We start from the raw sequence: 13,734 nt of genomic DNA, 5'->3' as shown, positions 1-13,734 counted from the left end.
GAAGACTCGTGCTCCTACATCTCTTTGGAGTCCTGCTGGAGATTTTACATATCTGCATGCCAAATCAGGGGCTGTGTGCATGCTTTTCTTTTGTTTTATTGTTTCAGCTGCAACAGTCAAGTGGACGTTTTGGTTGGTTTTGTTTTAGCGCTTTGTTCCCCTGGGTTGGATTCCGTTCACTTTAGGTTTGTTTGTTTTTTTGGGTTTAACTTGAGTCTCTGTTGCATGTGGGCTCTAGACCCCTAATGGTTTTATCACAGGTCTTTTAATAGTTCAATATTTTGGAAACATTATTTATAATAAATCATCTTTTTTTCAAAATCTAGAACCACATCTCCACTTGGTTTGAGTCCCCCATTTTTAGTGTGCCTGAACCGCTCATGGTGCCACATCAACAACATGAAATCTTTTAATACCGGAAGAAATCATTAACCCAAATTTCCCACGTTTTGATGTTGCATAAACTGGTTAAACCTCACCATGAATGTCAAAGATAAACAATAAACACGGCAATGGCTTACAATGAACTGCTTGTACTGGGAATATATTTCTGTTAAGAAGTTATTATAATTTCAGCCCACGCGAGGTTCTAGCTGGAAATAAAATCTGCCTGCTTTTCTCATATTTTGATGAAAGACAGTTTTTGATTTACACTTTTATTTGTTTGATGAAAATTTTAAATAGTTATTGACATATTTATTTAATAATTTAATAGTGTATTTATTTGAATTTAGCTCATTTAGTCCTCCATATGACAAAACTCAAGATATTTGCATCCCGAAAACATGATTTAAATACATTAAAACGTTTTGGAGAGGTAGGTAGATCTAAAAACTAACCTAGTATTAATTTTACGCCGAGACATCACGTCCTCTTGAATGTGACGTCACTCACGACGCCATTAAAGGAAGTCAGGTGACAAAACAGGAAGTGAGTGCCGGAGTCTTCGGGATCGAGTGTGGTTTAAACCTGGGTGTTCAGATGAGATCCACACGGGAATAAATCTGCTGTACGGAAGGTAAGAGCTTGAAATAAACGAGCGCCGGAGCCTACTGCGCGTGCGCGAACGAGTGGCGATAAATACCTGTAATTGTTCTTTGACAGACTCTCTTACCTTGAGAATGGCGGACTGATACCTTCAGCGTGCATGTGGGAATGTGTGGTTTAATTAGTCAGGTCACCTCTCTCCACTAATCTGGTTTGTTTCTGAAACCAGATTAGCGCATTTTATAAATCTAGTATCTATTATTAGGCGGGAAAAGATCTTTCTTCAGAACACCAGGAAGTAACAACGACAGAGAGGATATAGAAATGTTTCTCCTCATTCATTGTGCAAACAAAGGCAAATGCAGCCCAGCTACATTTGGACCAATCATACAGTTGATGTCCTGATGACCCTGTGGGACAGAAGTGGACTTTTGACCTGATTTAAAAAACAAAAACAAAACAAAAAAAAAAAAAAAAAGCACACAGTCTGAAGAGGACCACATACTGGGCTGCAAAACTGAAAATGAAATCAACTCTTATCAAAACCACCAACAAATTGTTGGTTTTGTGTTGGAGGAAATATAAATATGACCAAAGAATTTTCTCAAAAATCTTTAGACCAGGGGTGTCAAACTCAATCGCCAAAATCCAAAAGACGCTTAAGGTCGCGGGCCGAACAGGAGAAACATTTATTGAACACACTAAAACTACATTTCTTAAACTTAAAAAATGTAAATGTTTAACACAAACTGAACCTTGGGACCTGGCCGGTACCCCAACCTGATCCACGTCTGGTACTGATTGTCCGGTACCAGGTTAAGGTTAGGGTTACAATACCAGTGCGGTCCATGTCCTAGTACCATACTGGACCTGTACCGGTTTATGCCCATTGGACATAAAAAAAAAAATAATAATAATAATAATAAAAAAGCGACAAAACAGGAAACCCAAAATGTATATTTTTGACGCGAAGGGTCCTTAGCAATGCGTCAAAATGTGATGAGTTGCGATTGAGAATGTGATGCAAAATGTTACCAGCGCAAGATAACATCGGGCCGTTGATAACCAAAATATAGATTAGGGCTGTGAACGTTAACGCACGCAACTAATCGACCAGAATTAATGCATTAATATTCATTAACGTAAATTAATTGCACCTCGGGGAGCAGCAGACCTTCGCTTTGTTTCACCGATTTCGGTTTTCACGGCATGTTTTTGTTTAAAAGGTGCATTTTGCATATACAATTTAGCTTGTAAAACACAGATTAATAGTTAATAATCACAAGTCAAATGTGATCAATCTGATTTTTTTTTTTTTTTTTAATTGATTGACAGCTGTAGTTAGCCGGTGTGGGATTATATAAGTTTGCTTCCTCCCACTCCCTTTCAAGCGATCTAGATGGAATTCAATAAGTTTTAGTTTTTTTTCATGTATTATTCCTAATTGCTTGAAATAAACCATTGCATTCATTCAAAAATAAATGTTCTAAATCTAGTTTTGTGTGATTTTTATATTGTGATTATTCGTGGATTATAAGTGGCCAGCAAATACTGTAACAAAAATAAGTTAATTGCAATTAATCGCATCAAGCTAGCAGACTTTAGCTTTATGTGCTAAATCGATCTATATTTTTTTTTAATTATTGATTTGTTAAGCTTAAATTTAATCAAATCAATTTTTATCAACCTAGCCCTACTAGTTTTTACATCCCTGGTTTGTAAATATACTTGAGTTGGGAAGTTGGTCTGTTTTACAATAAATGGGATCTAACCGAATAAAACGCACCATGTTGGTGACACTGTGTTTCCTCCTCTGTCGGTTTTGAAACTAGCTTTAGAAGGAACTGAAAGGCTTGCTTCTTGAAATCAACAGCATCGTAGGAGCTCCAAAGCAACCACCAGTACTCTCCTGCCCCCCATACTAACCCTAACTTTATACAACCCCTCCCTCAGTCTTTAACTGCCCTCATGATGGCCCTCTCTCCACAGGATGGAGGATGATGAACTTTCGCCAGAGGATGGGATGGGTGGGCGTGGTCCTCTTCCTGCTGCTCAGCATGATGGCAGCCTACTACGTCTTTGAGGTCCACAGCTTCAGCCTGGAGCACGTGCAGAAAGGCAGCATGGGCACTTTGGTAATGCCCCCCTTTGTCTCCACCCACCTGTCATCGTTACCCGTGTGGATGCTGGCGTCGGTCTTCTTGCTGCCGTACTTGCAGCTCTTCCTGTTCCTGTTCTCGTGCACCAGAGCAGACCCCCGAGCTGTCGGGTACTGCGTGCTCCCTGTCTGCATCGTCTTGCTGTGCAGCCGCCGTCAAGCAGCCAAACCAGCCAATCACAGAGCGGGCACTCTTATTGACACATAGGGGGGGGCAGAGCAGCAGATGCTAGTTTCAATTTTTGTGATGTCACTTCCTGTGTGCCTTTAAATGAACACTCCTTCAAGTGTTATCAAAGCGTCTATTGTCTCGCAACACCTCAGAGATGGACCAACTTCCCTGCCCTTTTGATGATCCAAGACCTTATAAACCAATCAATGAGCAGCAGTCTTTTGTGTGTTTAATAACATGAAAAACTGGTTACCATGACAACAGAAATGCAGCAAAATTATGAAAATAAAGGGTCCAGTTGGCCAGCAGTGGGCAATGTCTACTGATGATTCAGGTTTTAGATCTTTTGGTAGGAGGCTGCGGATCTGACTTCAGCTCGTCTTCATCGTCCTCATCATCACTGCTCTCTTCTTCACCTGTATCAAGTAAAAAAAAAAAGAAACAGTAATGAGACTGTTGCTTGGTCTCTGAAGGCACTGTGGTACTGGCTGCCAGGTGGTTGGTAACATTTTTCTGTCCTTTCAAGTTCACTTTTCAACAATTGCAGGATAACTTATTAAAAAAAAACTGTTATACCTGTGATTCAAAAGCTGGAATTTTTAAATAAAGATTTGTAAATGAGAAACATATGTTGTGACATTTACACAAAAGAAAATTGATCAACGTGAGTGTTGTACAGTAAATTAAATTTACAGTAAATTGTTGGTCTTAGTCTACATTTCTATGGCAACCACTCTCTACAATCAGTAGCATGCATGTGAGAAGGCCACACCTCTTCCACTGAAAGCAGTTCAGGAGAATCTGTCGAACACTTTAAAAGTTGGACGCAAGGCCACCTACTTTTTGTTGAGGTATCTGATCGGTGAGTTTATAACAGTTCTTGGGACCAAGTATTTGATCTTAAATAGAAATTTAATAAAATGGGGCCTTTAACAAGCATTAAATTCTCTTTAAATCTGATGAAAAGGTCTCGAATGTAGCTTTCAAAATACTTGGGTGGCGTTATTTTTATGGCAAGCAAAAGGTATCATAAATCACCAGTGAAAGAAGGGTGTTTTTCCCACTAAAAATGCACTTTTTAGCATACAAAGGAGATTCTTATTGTTTATTTATTTATTTTTTTTTGCTGAGTTTAGTGACAATATTATTGCGATTGTAGTTAATCCACCCCCCCCAAACAAAAAAGTTTGTAACTACATTTTAATTAATTAAATGATTTTTTTAAATAAACTGTTAAAAATATAAAAACAAGCTTTCTTTGAAAATGTTTTTAAAAAATTGTAATGATTAAATTGCCAAACTATTTTGCTGTTTCAACAGAAAAACTAGATTTTTTGTTGAGAAATAGGGAAAAATCCTTGAATGAACAACTCTTTCATTATAATGTGATCTCTGCATCCAGCACATTCTAGTTTGTCATCTTTCTTAACGAACAAATACTCTGGCTATCCCAGTGTTCCCACGTATCAGTGGCCGAATACACAAACCAGAGAGCAGAGATCAATTTTAATTCTTGCCTTTTTCCCTGGTGATTTATGTTGTGACTATAACTACGTTTAAACCGGCCGCATGGTGTGTGTTCAAGAATGCACAATACGTTTGCATGGACATGCATTCAGCTGGTAGTGGTAGGGACGAGAATTCTTCTTTTGTTGTTTTCACTGTTTACTCGCAGTTCACAGCCACTTACAATTGGTACAGGCTCGGTGCACAAGAAGCCCCATTGGAGCAAATCTTGTCTCAGGTTTTTTGTTTTCACAGCTGTTTTAAAAAATGAAAATCTTTGTGTCCAAAGGGCAAGTATTAATTTCTCCTTCTAGCACTTCAGTGTATTAAAAAAGAAAGATACCCAGACGCCACTAGCAAATCCAACTTCCTGATTGGTTACAGTTCAGTATGTCGCAATTCAGCGTCAAAACGTTTAACTGGTTATACTTCCAGTGTTTGATCAATAAACACCCTTTTCGTACAGCAAACCTGCAACCAGACTTAAAAACATAGATAGCAACACATGTCCAGGAGGCGTTTATGGCAAGCCAGAGGTCAATAATCAACAGGAAAAGCGCTATTTAAAAAAAAGCGTATTGGCCATGAAAAAAAAAAATGCTTTTAACCTACGTTTTAAAAGTAGCGTATTGGCCATGAAAAACACCACTTTTAACCCACATTTTAAAAAGTAGTATGTAAATTACCCCATCTCGTGTTGTCCCAAAACGGGTGTTCAGAAAATGCTGTTTTACCATGTATAAACCACCCATTAAAAGCGCTGTTTTAGGGTGTTCAAAACCACCCGTCGAAAGCGGCATTTTGTTGTCACATACATGCGTCAAATACGGCGTTTTGCTTGAATTAGGTGGTTACGGCCAAGAGTTCTTTTACTCTTCAGAAAATCATAGAACAGTTGTTAAATAATAATTTTTCATGGTTAATACGACGTTTTTTTTTTTTGTTTTTTTTTTTTTTACAGCGCTTTTCCTGGCGATTATTGACATCTTTGGCTTGCCATAGCGAATCCCGAAATTCGTGTTGACGTGCGTTTGCATTGACTTTTCAATGAAAGTGGCCGCTTGAAAGCCAGTCGACGCGGGCGATGTAAATGCAGCTTATTCGCTTGCCATACATAGTTGGACAGCGGGTTTAAGTGAGTTAACGCAGACTTCAGAGAGGCGCTGTGCTGCAGCAGTCCGGAGCTCACCGCGTGCTTGGCCTCCGCGCGGCTTTTCCTGCTCCACCAACTCGTTCAGAATAACAGATGAGTTCACTGACAGCTCGTTAACCCCGCTGATGAGGGAGCTAAGGCTGTTATCCACCCGCACGCATAGATTTCGGCTCTTCCCGTCCCTGTACCGTAGCTCCGCCGACACAACAGCCGCCATCCTCACGTCTGCTGTCGTCATCACGTACGGCGTGCCGTTTCAGAAGCTCCACAAAAAAGTACTTTAATGAATAATGTATTTAGAAATAATAATAATTAGACTAAAACATGGACATTACCTGAGAAATTTTTCATCCATGAAAAAGTCAAAGAAATACATAAAAAATCTTACAGTATATTTACCCAACAAATATGTACATGTCCAAATTTTCAGATATTGATCATAACTTTTTGTATCAACTCCCCTGAATCAGTACTCCACCTTTTCAATAATTCTTTTGATCTTTGGAACCAATTTGAACGATTCAATATAGTAAATCAATAATAAATTGCATGATAAATTTTGAACATATAATTAATTGGTTTAGCTTTGTTTATAAAAATATAGAAACTGTTGTCAATTTACCAAGTTTTATTTGCACAAATGCAGAATTAGAAAAACTTCTCCTAATTTTTGTTGTTGCATAACTGAACTGCATCAATTTCATAGCACCATCAAAAGGATCCATACTTGATAACTTGATAACTAAATTAGTTTTTCTTGTTTCATTTTTCTAATTATTGCCTCTTTTTTTAAACTTGTATTTTTGTAATTAGTCTTTGTTAGAATATAATTATTGTAGTGATTACTTTGTTTGGGACTAATTTGTTTAAATGTTCCGTAAATTTGTGTATTTGTGCATTCAATAAAGTTTAAACAACAACAAAAATAGAAGCTCCACGAAAATGCTGTCAGTATTTAGAAGTAGTTTTCCAATCACCTGCAGATTTGATTGAACGTAGGCCAAGGGAGCATGCAGCCCCCAGACATGGAGCATATACAAATATAGCATATATGCATTTAAGTAATATATGCATCCCTGCATTATTTGTATGGATGCATACATACATATGTTACATTAAATTGCAACAAATTAAAAATGTTCATGGACAAACAACCTCCATATATATAGTTTTGCTCAATTTCGTTTCAACAATATAGTATTTTGTTAATTAAATCAGGAAGATTGTCAGAATTGTGAAGACAGCATAATTAATAAATTAATAAAACATACAGAACGACAATTCAGGACAAGTTTGTTGTGAATTATTTATTTATTTGGTTTCCTAAAAGTACTTTCTTTAAATTGACAAATAATTTCAACGATACACTGAAAAAAAATCAATTATTATTGAATATTAATGGCTTAGAACAAAGCAGCAAACATAAACAAAATCTCAAATCAGAATATTAAAAAAAAACATAAACATCGTCGCACAAGAGTAAAATACAATGTAGAACAATGAGAATGCCAGGGGACGGTATATACATTACAAAACAAACATTACAAAGCGGATTCAAAACATAAGACGCGTTGACGTCACGTGTCAGGAAGCCGCCAAAATACAATCTCCGTTGTCGGCCGGAAGTTGTCTCTTGCTAGGAGCAGCTAGCTCGGACGAAGACTGGATTTTCGTGCAGCCCGGCGCTGCTGCTGCTGCTTGCTGATCGGCGCGCGGCCTGTTTGCGTGACTCACGCGCAGAAAGCTGTATGTTAAAGCTCCGCGTGACTCCGGTGAGTTTGTGCGTTTGTGTCCCGCAGCTAGAAGCTAGCTGCAACTAATCAGATAAAAGTTTGACAGTCTCTCGGCAGGCAGATGGCGGTTCGGGAAACTTTGTGAAAACGGTTTTATCTTTTAAATACCCACAGGTTAGCCGACGCTTTATCATTGATGACGTCAGAAGCATCCTCTCAGGTAACTACGGTAACCGTCTCCTTTGAGTAGTAGCCAACCGCGGCAAGCACCTGACGTATAGGTAACTCTCTGACTCCTCCCCCTTTTGGTTCACCTGTCTGACGTCACGTGCACCTTTTTAACAACCTCTATAGCCCCAGTTTTAGAGGTTTTAGAGTTTCAGGGGTGACTGCTCCTGCTGAGGTGTCCTTCTCCTCCAGGAGGGGGGCAGCATGTGTGAGGAGCAGACCATTTCTCTGGTGGACGTTCTGGAAGAGGATGAGGAGCTGGAGGAAGAGGCTTCTGCCGTACTGGCAGGAAGCGACTCGGATCACTGCTCGTACCCACTGGTGGGTGTGTCCTCCTGCAGGCGTCTGGCGAGCAGATGGGGGGTTCAAACCCTCACTCTCTCATTGGTTTGTTTCAGGGCTACGTGAAGAGGCAGGCGCTGTACGCCTGCAACACCTGCACGCCGAAGGGGGGTGAGGCTGCTGGGGTGTGCTTGGCCTGCTCCTACAAATGTCACGAGGGCCACGAACTGTTCGAGCTGTACACCAAAAGGTGACAGAAATCTACTTTAAAGTGAAGATGTCACAATAACCCCCTCTCACACACACTCACTCTCCTGCTGCAGGAACTTTCGCTGTGACTGTGGAAACAGGAAGTTCTCTGATCTGCAGTGTAAACTTCAGCCTGTGAGTTCACCTGGCTCACCTGTTGCCTCTGCTCCTCCTCCCACCCCCCCTGACGCTCTGTGTGTGTTTCAGGATAAGGATGACGTCAACAGCCTAAATAAGTACAGTCATAACTTCTTTGGGGTGTACTGCACCTGCAGACGGCCGTACCCAGACCCGGATGACCAGGTGAGTCTCCTATCACATACGGCTAGGCGTGTGCGGTATTAAGCAAATAATGTATATCACATGTGTCAAAGTGGAGGAATATTGACAGAATAAAAATGTGAACACCGCCCAAGCCTACATGCAGCGGTGGATTGACGCTGCGCCGTGCTCTGATTGCTGTCTGTGCAGGTGGAGGACGAGATGATTCAGTGTGTTGTGTGTGAAGACTGGCTGCACAGCAGGGTGAGTCCCATTCTCCTGAGCTTTTTTGGTTTCAGTGGGGTCCCCTGACAGGTGAGCTGTGTGTGTTTGCAGCACCTGGGCTGCATGGTTCCAGACTGCGTCGAGCTCCAAGAGATGATCTGTGAGGCCTGCATGAAGACAAGTCCTGTCCTGTGGGAATACGCAGCTCACCTGGCAGGTAATCCAGTAACTTTGCTAAAACCAGGAAGTAGGACCACTTCCTACCAGGGTGCCTGTGGTGCAGAGGCAGAGCGGCCGATTCTGATTGGAAGATTGCACCTCGCTCAACCCTGTCTTGAAGTGTCCAATGTTCAAAACTCTTCTCCCTACCTCAGTTTAAATCTGCTGAAAACCTTTTTGTTTCTGTTTTTAAGTCATTTTTACCAAAACTTAAGTTTTATCTTTTCATAGTGATTGTTGTCTGTGTGCTTTTAATTGGTCGTTTCCAGCTGCAGGTCCAGAAGAACCAAAAGGGGAGGGGCCTGGAGCTGAAGCTATTCCTGAGAAGACAGAGAACAAGGTGAGACACTGAGAATGTTGGAGGAATTACTCAGAGACAAACTCTTCAGTCTAAAGATAGAGGAAAGGAGTTGCTCTGATGAGGTTTGCTTGCAAGAAAGAAGTCCAAACATGATTAACACAAGATGAGACACCAGTTTGTGAACGGATAATCCGGGGACAGAGATTAGTGTTTGCATGAAGAAGGTTCAGATCTTCAGTTCTGCTGTGTTTGTGCTTCAGTTTATCTCAAAGAAAGATTACAGTTGTGTATACTATGACCCCCCTCAGCAGTGCTCGTCTCCTCTCTTCACAGGAGGAGAGTGTTACAAAGCCTAGCTGTAAGCGAAGCCGCGAGGAGGGGGAGCCATGCTGCCGACTGAAGGAGCTGCAGGCGGGGGGGCAGAAAAGGGTCCAATCAGGAGCCGTCTTTTGGCCATCCGGATGGCGCTCTAAACTGTGTTCCTGTGCTCCCTGCCAGGTGACCTATAACACTTTATTTCCTGTACAGACAGACTGCCATAGGTTAGCCCCGCCCCTTTTTATTAACTGACTGAATTCCATATGTAAGAGAGTTCAGACATTCCAGAATATCCTTCTGGAGCCTTCACCAGGTGACCCCAGTGTGCACGCCCCTTTCCCCTCCACAGCTGATGCTGTCTGAAGCCGGTCTGTCCTTCCTGCTGGACGAGACGGACACTGTTCTGGAATACGAGAACAAAGGAAAGAGCAGAGAGCGCGAACAGCCGGGAACCGACCCTCTGATGTCGGCGCTGGACAACCTTAGCCGCGTGCAGCAGTTGGAGATCATCCATGGTATGCCGAGCTGGATCTTAGACCTACAGCTACCCTGGATCCCTGGAGCTAAAGCTGATGCTGTTTGTGTTTCTCTCAGGGTACAATGACATGAAGACGGAGCTGAAGGACTTTCTCCAGAGGTTTGCAGCAGAAGGAAAGGTGGGTCAAAAACCTGACTTTGTCTCCTCTCTGTTTCTTTTCTTTCTCTCTGTCTTCTCCTCTTCATCCTTCAAGCAGGTCAGGTCCTGGTTGCATTCGTTAGTTTATTCCCAGGGTCGGCAACCTTTTTTTTTCTAATGATTTTTGATCTTCACTGGTGTCGGTGGCAGACATGAAATCTTGTCCACCTTCACCCGCATTTGTCATGGGATGGATAACACGTCATTGTAAGGCTCGGGTCTTCTGGACCCCATAAGAGAGCACAAGGGATAAGTCAAAAGCTCTTGTCGCCTCACTGTCTCTGTTTTTCTTCTACTTGGGCCTTTCAATTTAGTAGTCAGCACAGCCGCTGTAAGACTGTAATGGGTGTATTGTTGACGCGTGACCCAGCAACTTGACATGCGTTAAGAATTAGTTTGATGTTGTGGGGGGCAATCCAGTAGTTTTTCCAAATACATAACTTTCTTCAGAATCAGATTACAAATAAAAAACAGGAAAATTGTATCAATAAAATTGAAAAACTGTGGTTTGTGTTTATTGTCTCTGTAGCACCAAGGGTTGGGAATCACAGTTCTTAGCAACCCCACCTACCTGTTCCAAAGTGGCCATGGTCTCATACTTCCGTGGATTTGGTCACGGGTCTTCCCATCTCTAGTACACATACTATCATCACGATTGAGGACAGATTTTCTAAAATGGTTCATTTTAAATCCCCTCCCCAAACTTCCCTCTGGCAAAGGCACTGCTGACATTCTGCTACGTCGTGTTTGGATTCCCTAGAGAGGTTGTTTCTGGTCAAGGTCCCCAGTTCATAGCCAGGTTCTGGCCTGAAATTTACTGGTTACTCTGCGTCTTTGTCAGCCTGTTTCCTGGTTTTCAGTCAAATGTCCCAGTCAGCATCTGAATTAAGCTTAGATCGATTCATCAATTTCATCAACCCAGCCCTAATTCTCACCTCCAAATGGTCATATATTGAAGTTTGGTTAGAGTCCCTTCCCCATCACTTTTTGATGTTTTGGGTGTTCCCAACTCGTCATCTTTTGACACTAGTTGTTTGCAAAATCAAGGCAACCCTCTGGACGCAGTACCAGATGCACACTGGTTCTCTGGACACCTCCATTACTGGTACCCTACCTTAACCTGGTACCGCGTCTGGCACCAGTTTGGGTCTTCTGCTGCATCTGGTCAAATGTCGGGTTAGGTTTCGGGTACTGGTAAATGGCGTATACTTGTATAGCGCTTTCTACCCTCCTTCAAGGGCCCAAAGTGCTTCACAGTCACAGACCCATTCACCCATTCACACACTAGTGGTGGCTCTGCTGCCGAACACTGGCGCCAACCTCCCACCAGAGGCAATTCGGGGTTCAGTGTCTTGCCCAAGGACACTTCGACTCATGGGCGGGCAAGGCGGGAGTTGAACCTGCTCACTTCTGATCAGGAGTCGACCACCCTACCACTGCACCACGGCCGCCTGGTACCGGGTTTGGGTACCGGTGCACTATGTGTCGCGGTACTGGTCCAGTTCTGGTTTGCGGGCCGGAGGTTGGAGACCTGTGAGTTAATGGGAACAGCCAGTACATTCACAAATGACAACTTGAGGACACCCAAAATGTCAATATGTGATGACTTGGGACTAGAGCTGCCACGATTAGTTGACTAATCGACTATTAAAATAGTCTTAATATTAATTTAAAATTCGATTAGTCGTGACTTTATATTATATGGAGTTAGTGTAGTAAATTTACTTTTTTTATATTTGATTCAGTGAGATCAAAATCTGTGAAAAATAGTTCTTTGTTTCAGATGCGTCTTCCTTTGATTTAATCTTGTTTTAATACCAGAAGCTAATGAAGAACAGAGGATGCACGATTCATTAAAGGTTTAATAAACTATCATCTTAATTGTCTTTATTTTTAGTTAGTTTAAAGCTAATGATGGTTAAGATTTGTGCTTTACATCCACTTTGCTCATGACTTGATTAGTTGACTTATCGGAAAAAAATAATCAGTGATTATTTGACTATAAAATAACTGTTTGCAGCAGTCCTACTTGGGAGTGAGAATGTGTTGCCTACAGACTGTTTATATTTCAAGATGGCTCCGGATATTAAACATTGACTTCCTCCTTCTTCCAGGTTGTGACATCTGAAGATATCCGTCAGTTCTTCGAGCAACAAAGTAGTAAAAGACGCCGCATGGACGCCGGCGCGTTCTCCTTCTCCTGATCACCTCGACCCGTTGTGCTCCTCCCCCTTTCTTCAGTGCAGTGCCATGCTCTGCATCTCTCTGTTGATCCTACAGCTGTTGGTGTTGAGTTTGTCAGACCTTTTCCCCATGAAAAAAATAAAAGTGTCATGTTCTTGAAGACTGCTGTGGTTTTTCATCCTCAGCAGAGCTCACATCAATGGTCAAGGCCTCCTTTGATGTGTCTCTGGTGCACCTGCACAGGTTCAAACATCAGTCACATCATGGTGGCGCCGTGTTCTGTATTATTTCTCCAAGAGTCTCTAGCCAAGCAGGTCCTATTATCAATCAGGAAAAGTCAGATCTCCGATTGGGGGCTTGGTCTGAGCTGACCCCTCAGTTGTGCTGTCAGTCTCCTCCTCCTCAGCTCTGCAGAGCTTAGTCTGGTGAAGGAGTGCTGCAGTTCAGACGTGTGTCAGCTCAGACAATGTCCCGCGCCGTCTTTAAGATGATGAGAGAAGCTGTGACGTTAGGAGAAGTCCTAAAAGAATCCAGGAGGACCATCTACAGCAAACCTCCTCGACACCCGATTGGAGCCGCAGTAAGTAACTAGCAGTTATTTGAAGCCCTCTAACTAGCAGCTGGTCTGTTATAATCATCCATTACATTTGGAACTTATGTCTTTAGTTCTCCCTGGTTTGCAGACAAAGTGTAATACTTGGTTATGTTGAAATAGTCCACAAAGACCTACAGGTCTTTCACCTAAAGAAAGCTGATGCCACTCAGGAAGTTCTACTTTTACAGAGCAGCTTCTTCTGTTCGATTGAGTTTCTCCGTCTTTGTTTTGTGTCTGACAGCAAAGCTTCTTTGTCATGATGGTGTTTGCAGCAGCCATGCTGACCCCTGCAGCCTGGATCCTCCATCACCTCCCGGAGTACAGACAGCGCGCCCAACAGAGGCCCAGAACCTGACGACCTCATTCACCGGCCCGCTCATCCTTGTCTACACCCAACTTTCTTCTGCGTCCTTTGAAATCAAACTAATGTGACCTCAGATCAGTGCTTTTATTCTGAAAGTGGGTGATTTGCAAGAAAAGCTTCAGT

General features: G+C 42.2%; 3 protein-coding genes across 4 annotated transcripts; 2 read left to right on the top strand and 1 right to left on the bottom strand.

The window, feature by feature from the left end:
- The first annotated feature begins 2,980 nt into the window (after positions 1-2,980).
- Positions 2,981-3,353, top strand: tmem251 (transmembrane protein 251). The gene has a single exon (XM_024291228.2). The coding sequence runs from the start codon at positions 2,985-2,987 to the stop codon at positions 3,351-3,353; it is 369 nt and encodes a 122-aa protein (XP_024146996.1). The 5' UTR covers positions 2,981-2,984.
- A 176-nt stretch (positions 3,354-3,529) lies between these two features.
- Positions 3,530-6,229, bottom strand: si:dkeyp-55f12.3 (uncharacterized protein LOC568418 homolog). The gene is made up of 2 exons (XM_036210515.1): positions 6,013-6,229; positions 3,530-3,733 (listed from the first exon to the last, which is right to left on the bottom strand). Exons 1-2 carry the CDS (start codon positions 6,212-6,214, stop codon positions 3,648-3,650), a joined length of 288 nt encoding a protein of 95 aa, XP_036066408.1. The 5' UTR covers positions 6,215-6,229; the 3' UTR covers positions 3,530-3,647.
- Positions 6,230-7,428: 1,199 nt separating this feature from the next.
- On the top strand, positions 7,429-12,812 carry ubr7 (ubiquitin protein ligase E3 component n-recognin 7). 2 transcript variants are annotated; one of them, XM_024291224.2, is made up of 13 exons: positions 7,429-7,748; positions 7,884-7,929; positions 8,130-8,258; positions 8,336-8,469; positions 8,543-8,603; positions 8,676-8,771; positions 8,940-8,993; positions 9,066-9,171; positions 9,443-9,513; positions 9,808-9,972; positions 10,142-10,307; positions 10,387-10,448; positions 12,583-12,812. In XM_024291224.2, the coding sequence occupies exons 2-13, from the start codon at positions 7,906-7,908 to the stop codon at positions 12,670-12,672; spliced, it is 1,158 nt and encodes a 385-aa protein (XP_024146992.1). In that variant the 5' UTR covers positions 7,429-7,748; positions 7,884-7,905; the 3' UTR covers positions 12,673-12,812. The 2 variants fall into 2 exon arrangements, with proteins under 2 accessions (XP_024146992.1, XP_024146993.1); XM_024291225.2 differs by lacking the exons at positions 7,429-7,748; positions 7,884-7,929 and adding an exon at positions 7,966-7,990.
- The last annotated feature ends 922 nt before the right edge of the window (positions 12,813-13,734 follow it).

Source organism: Oryzias melastigma, linkage group LG24 (assembly GCF_002922805.2).
Source record: "Oryzias melastigma strain HK-1 linkage group LG24, ASM292280v2, whole genome shotgun sequence".
Taxonomy (NCBI): domain Eukaryota; kingdom Metazoa; phylum Chordata; class Actinopteri; order Beloniformes; family Adrianichthyidae; genus Oryzias; species Oryzias melastigma.
This window is presented reverse-complemented; position numbering and strand designations above follow the sequence as displayed.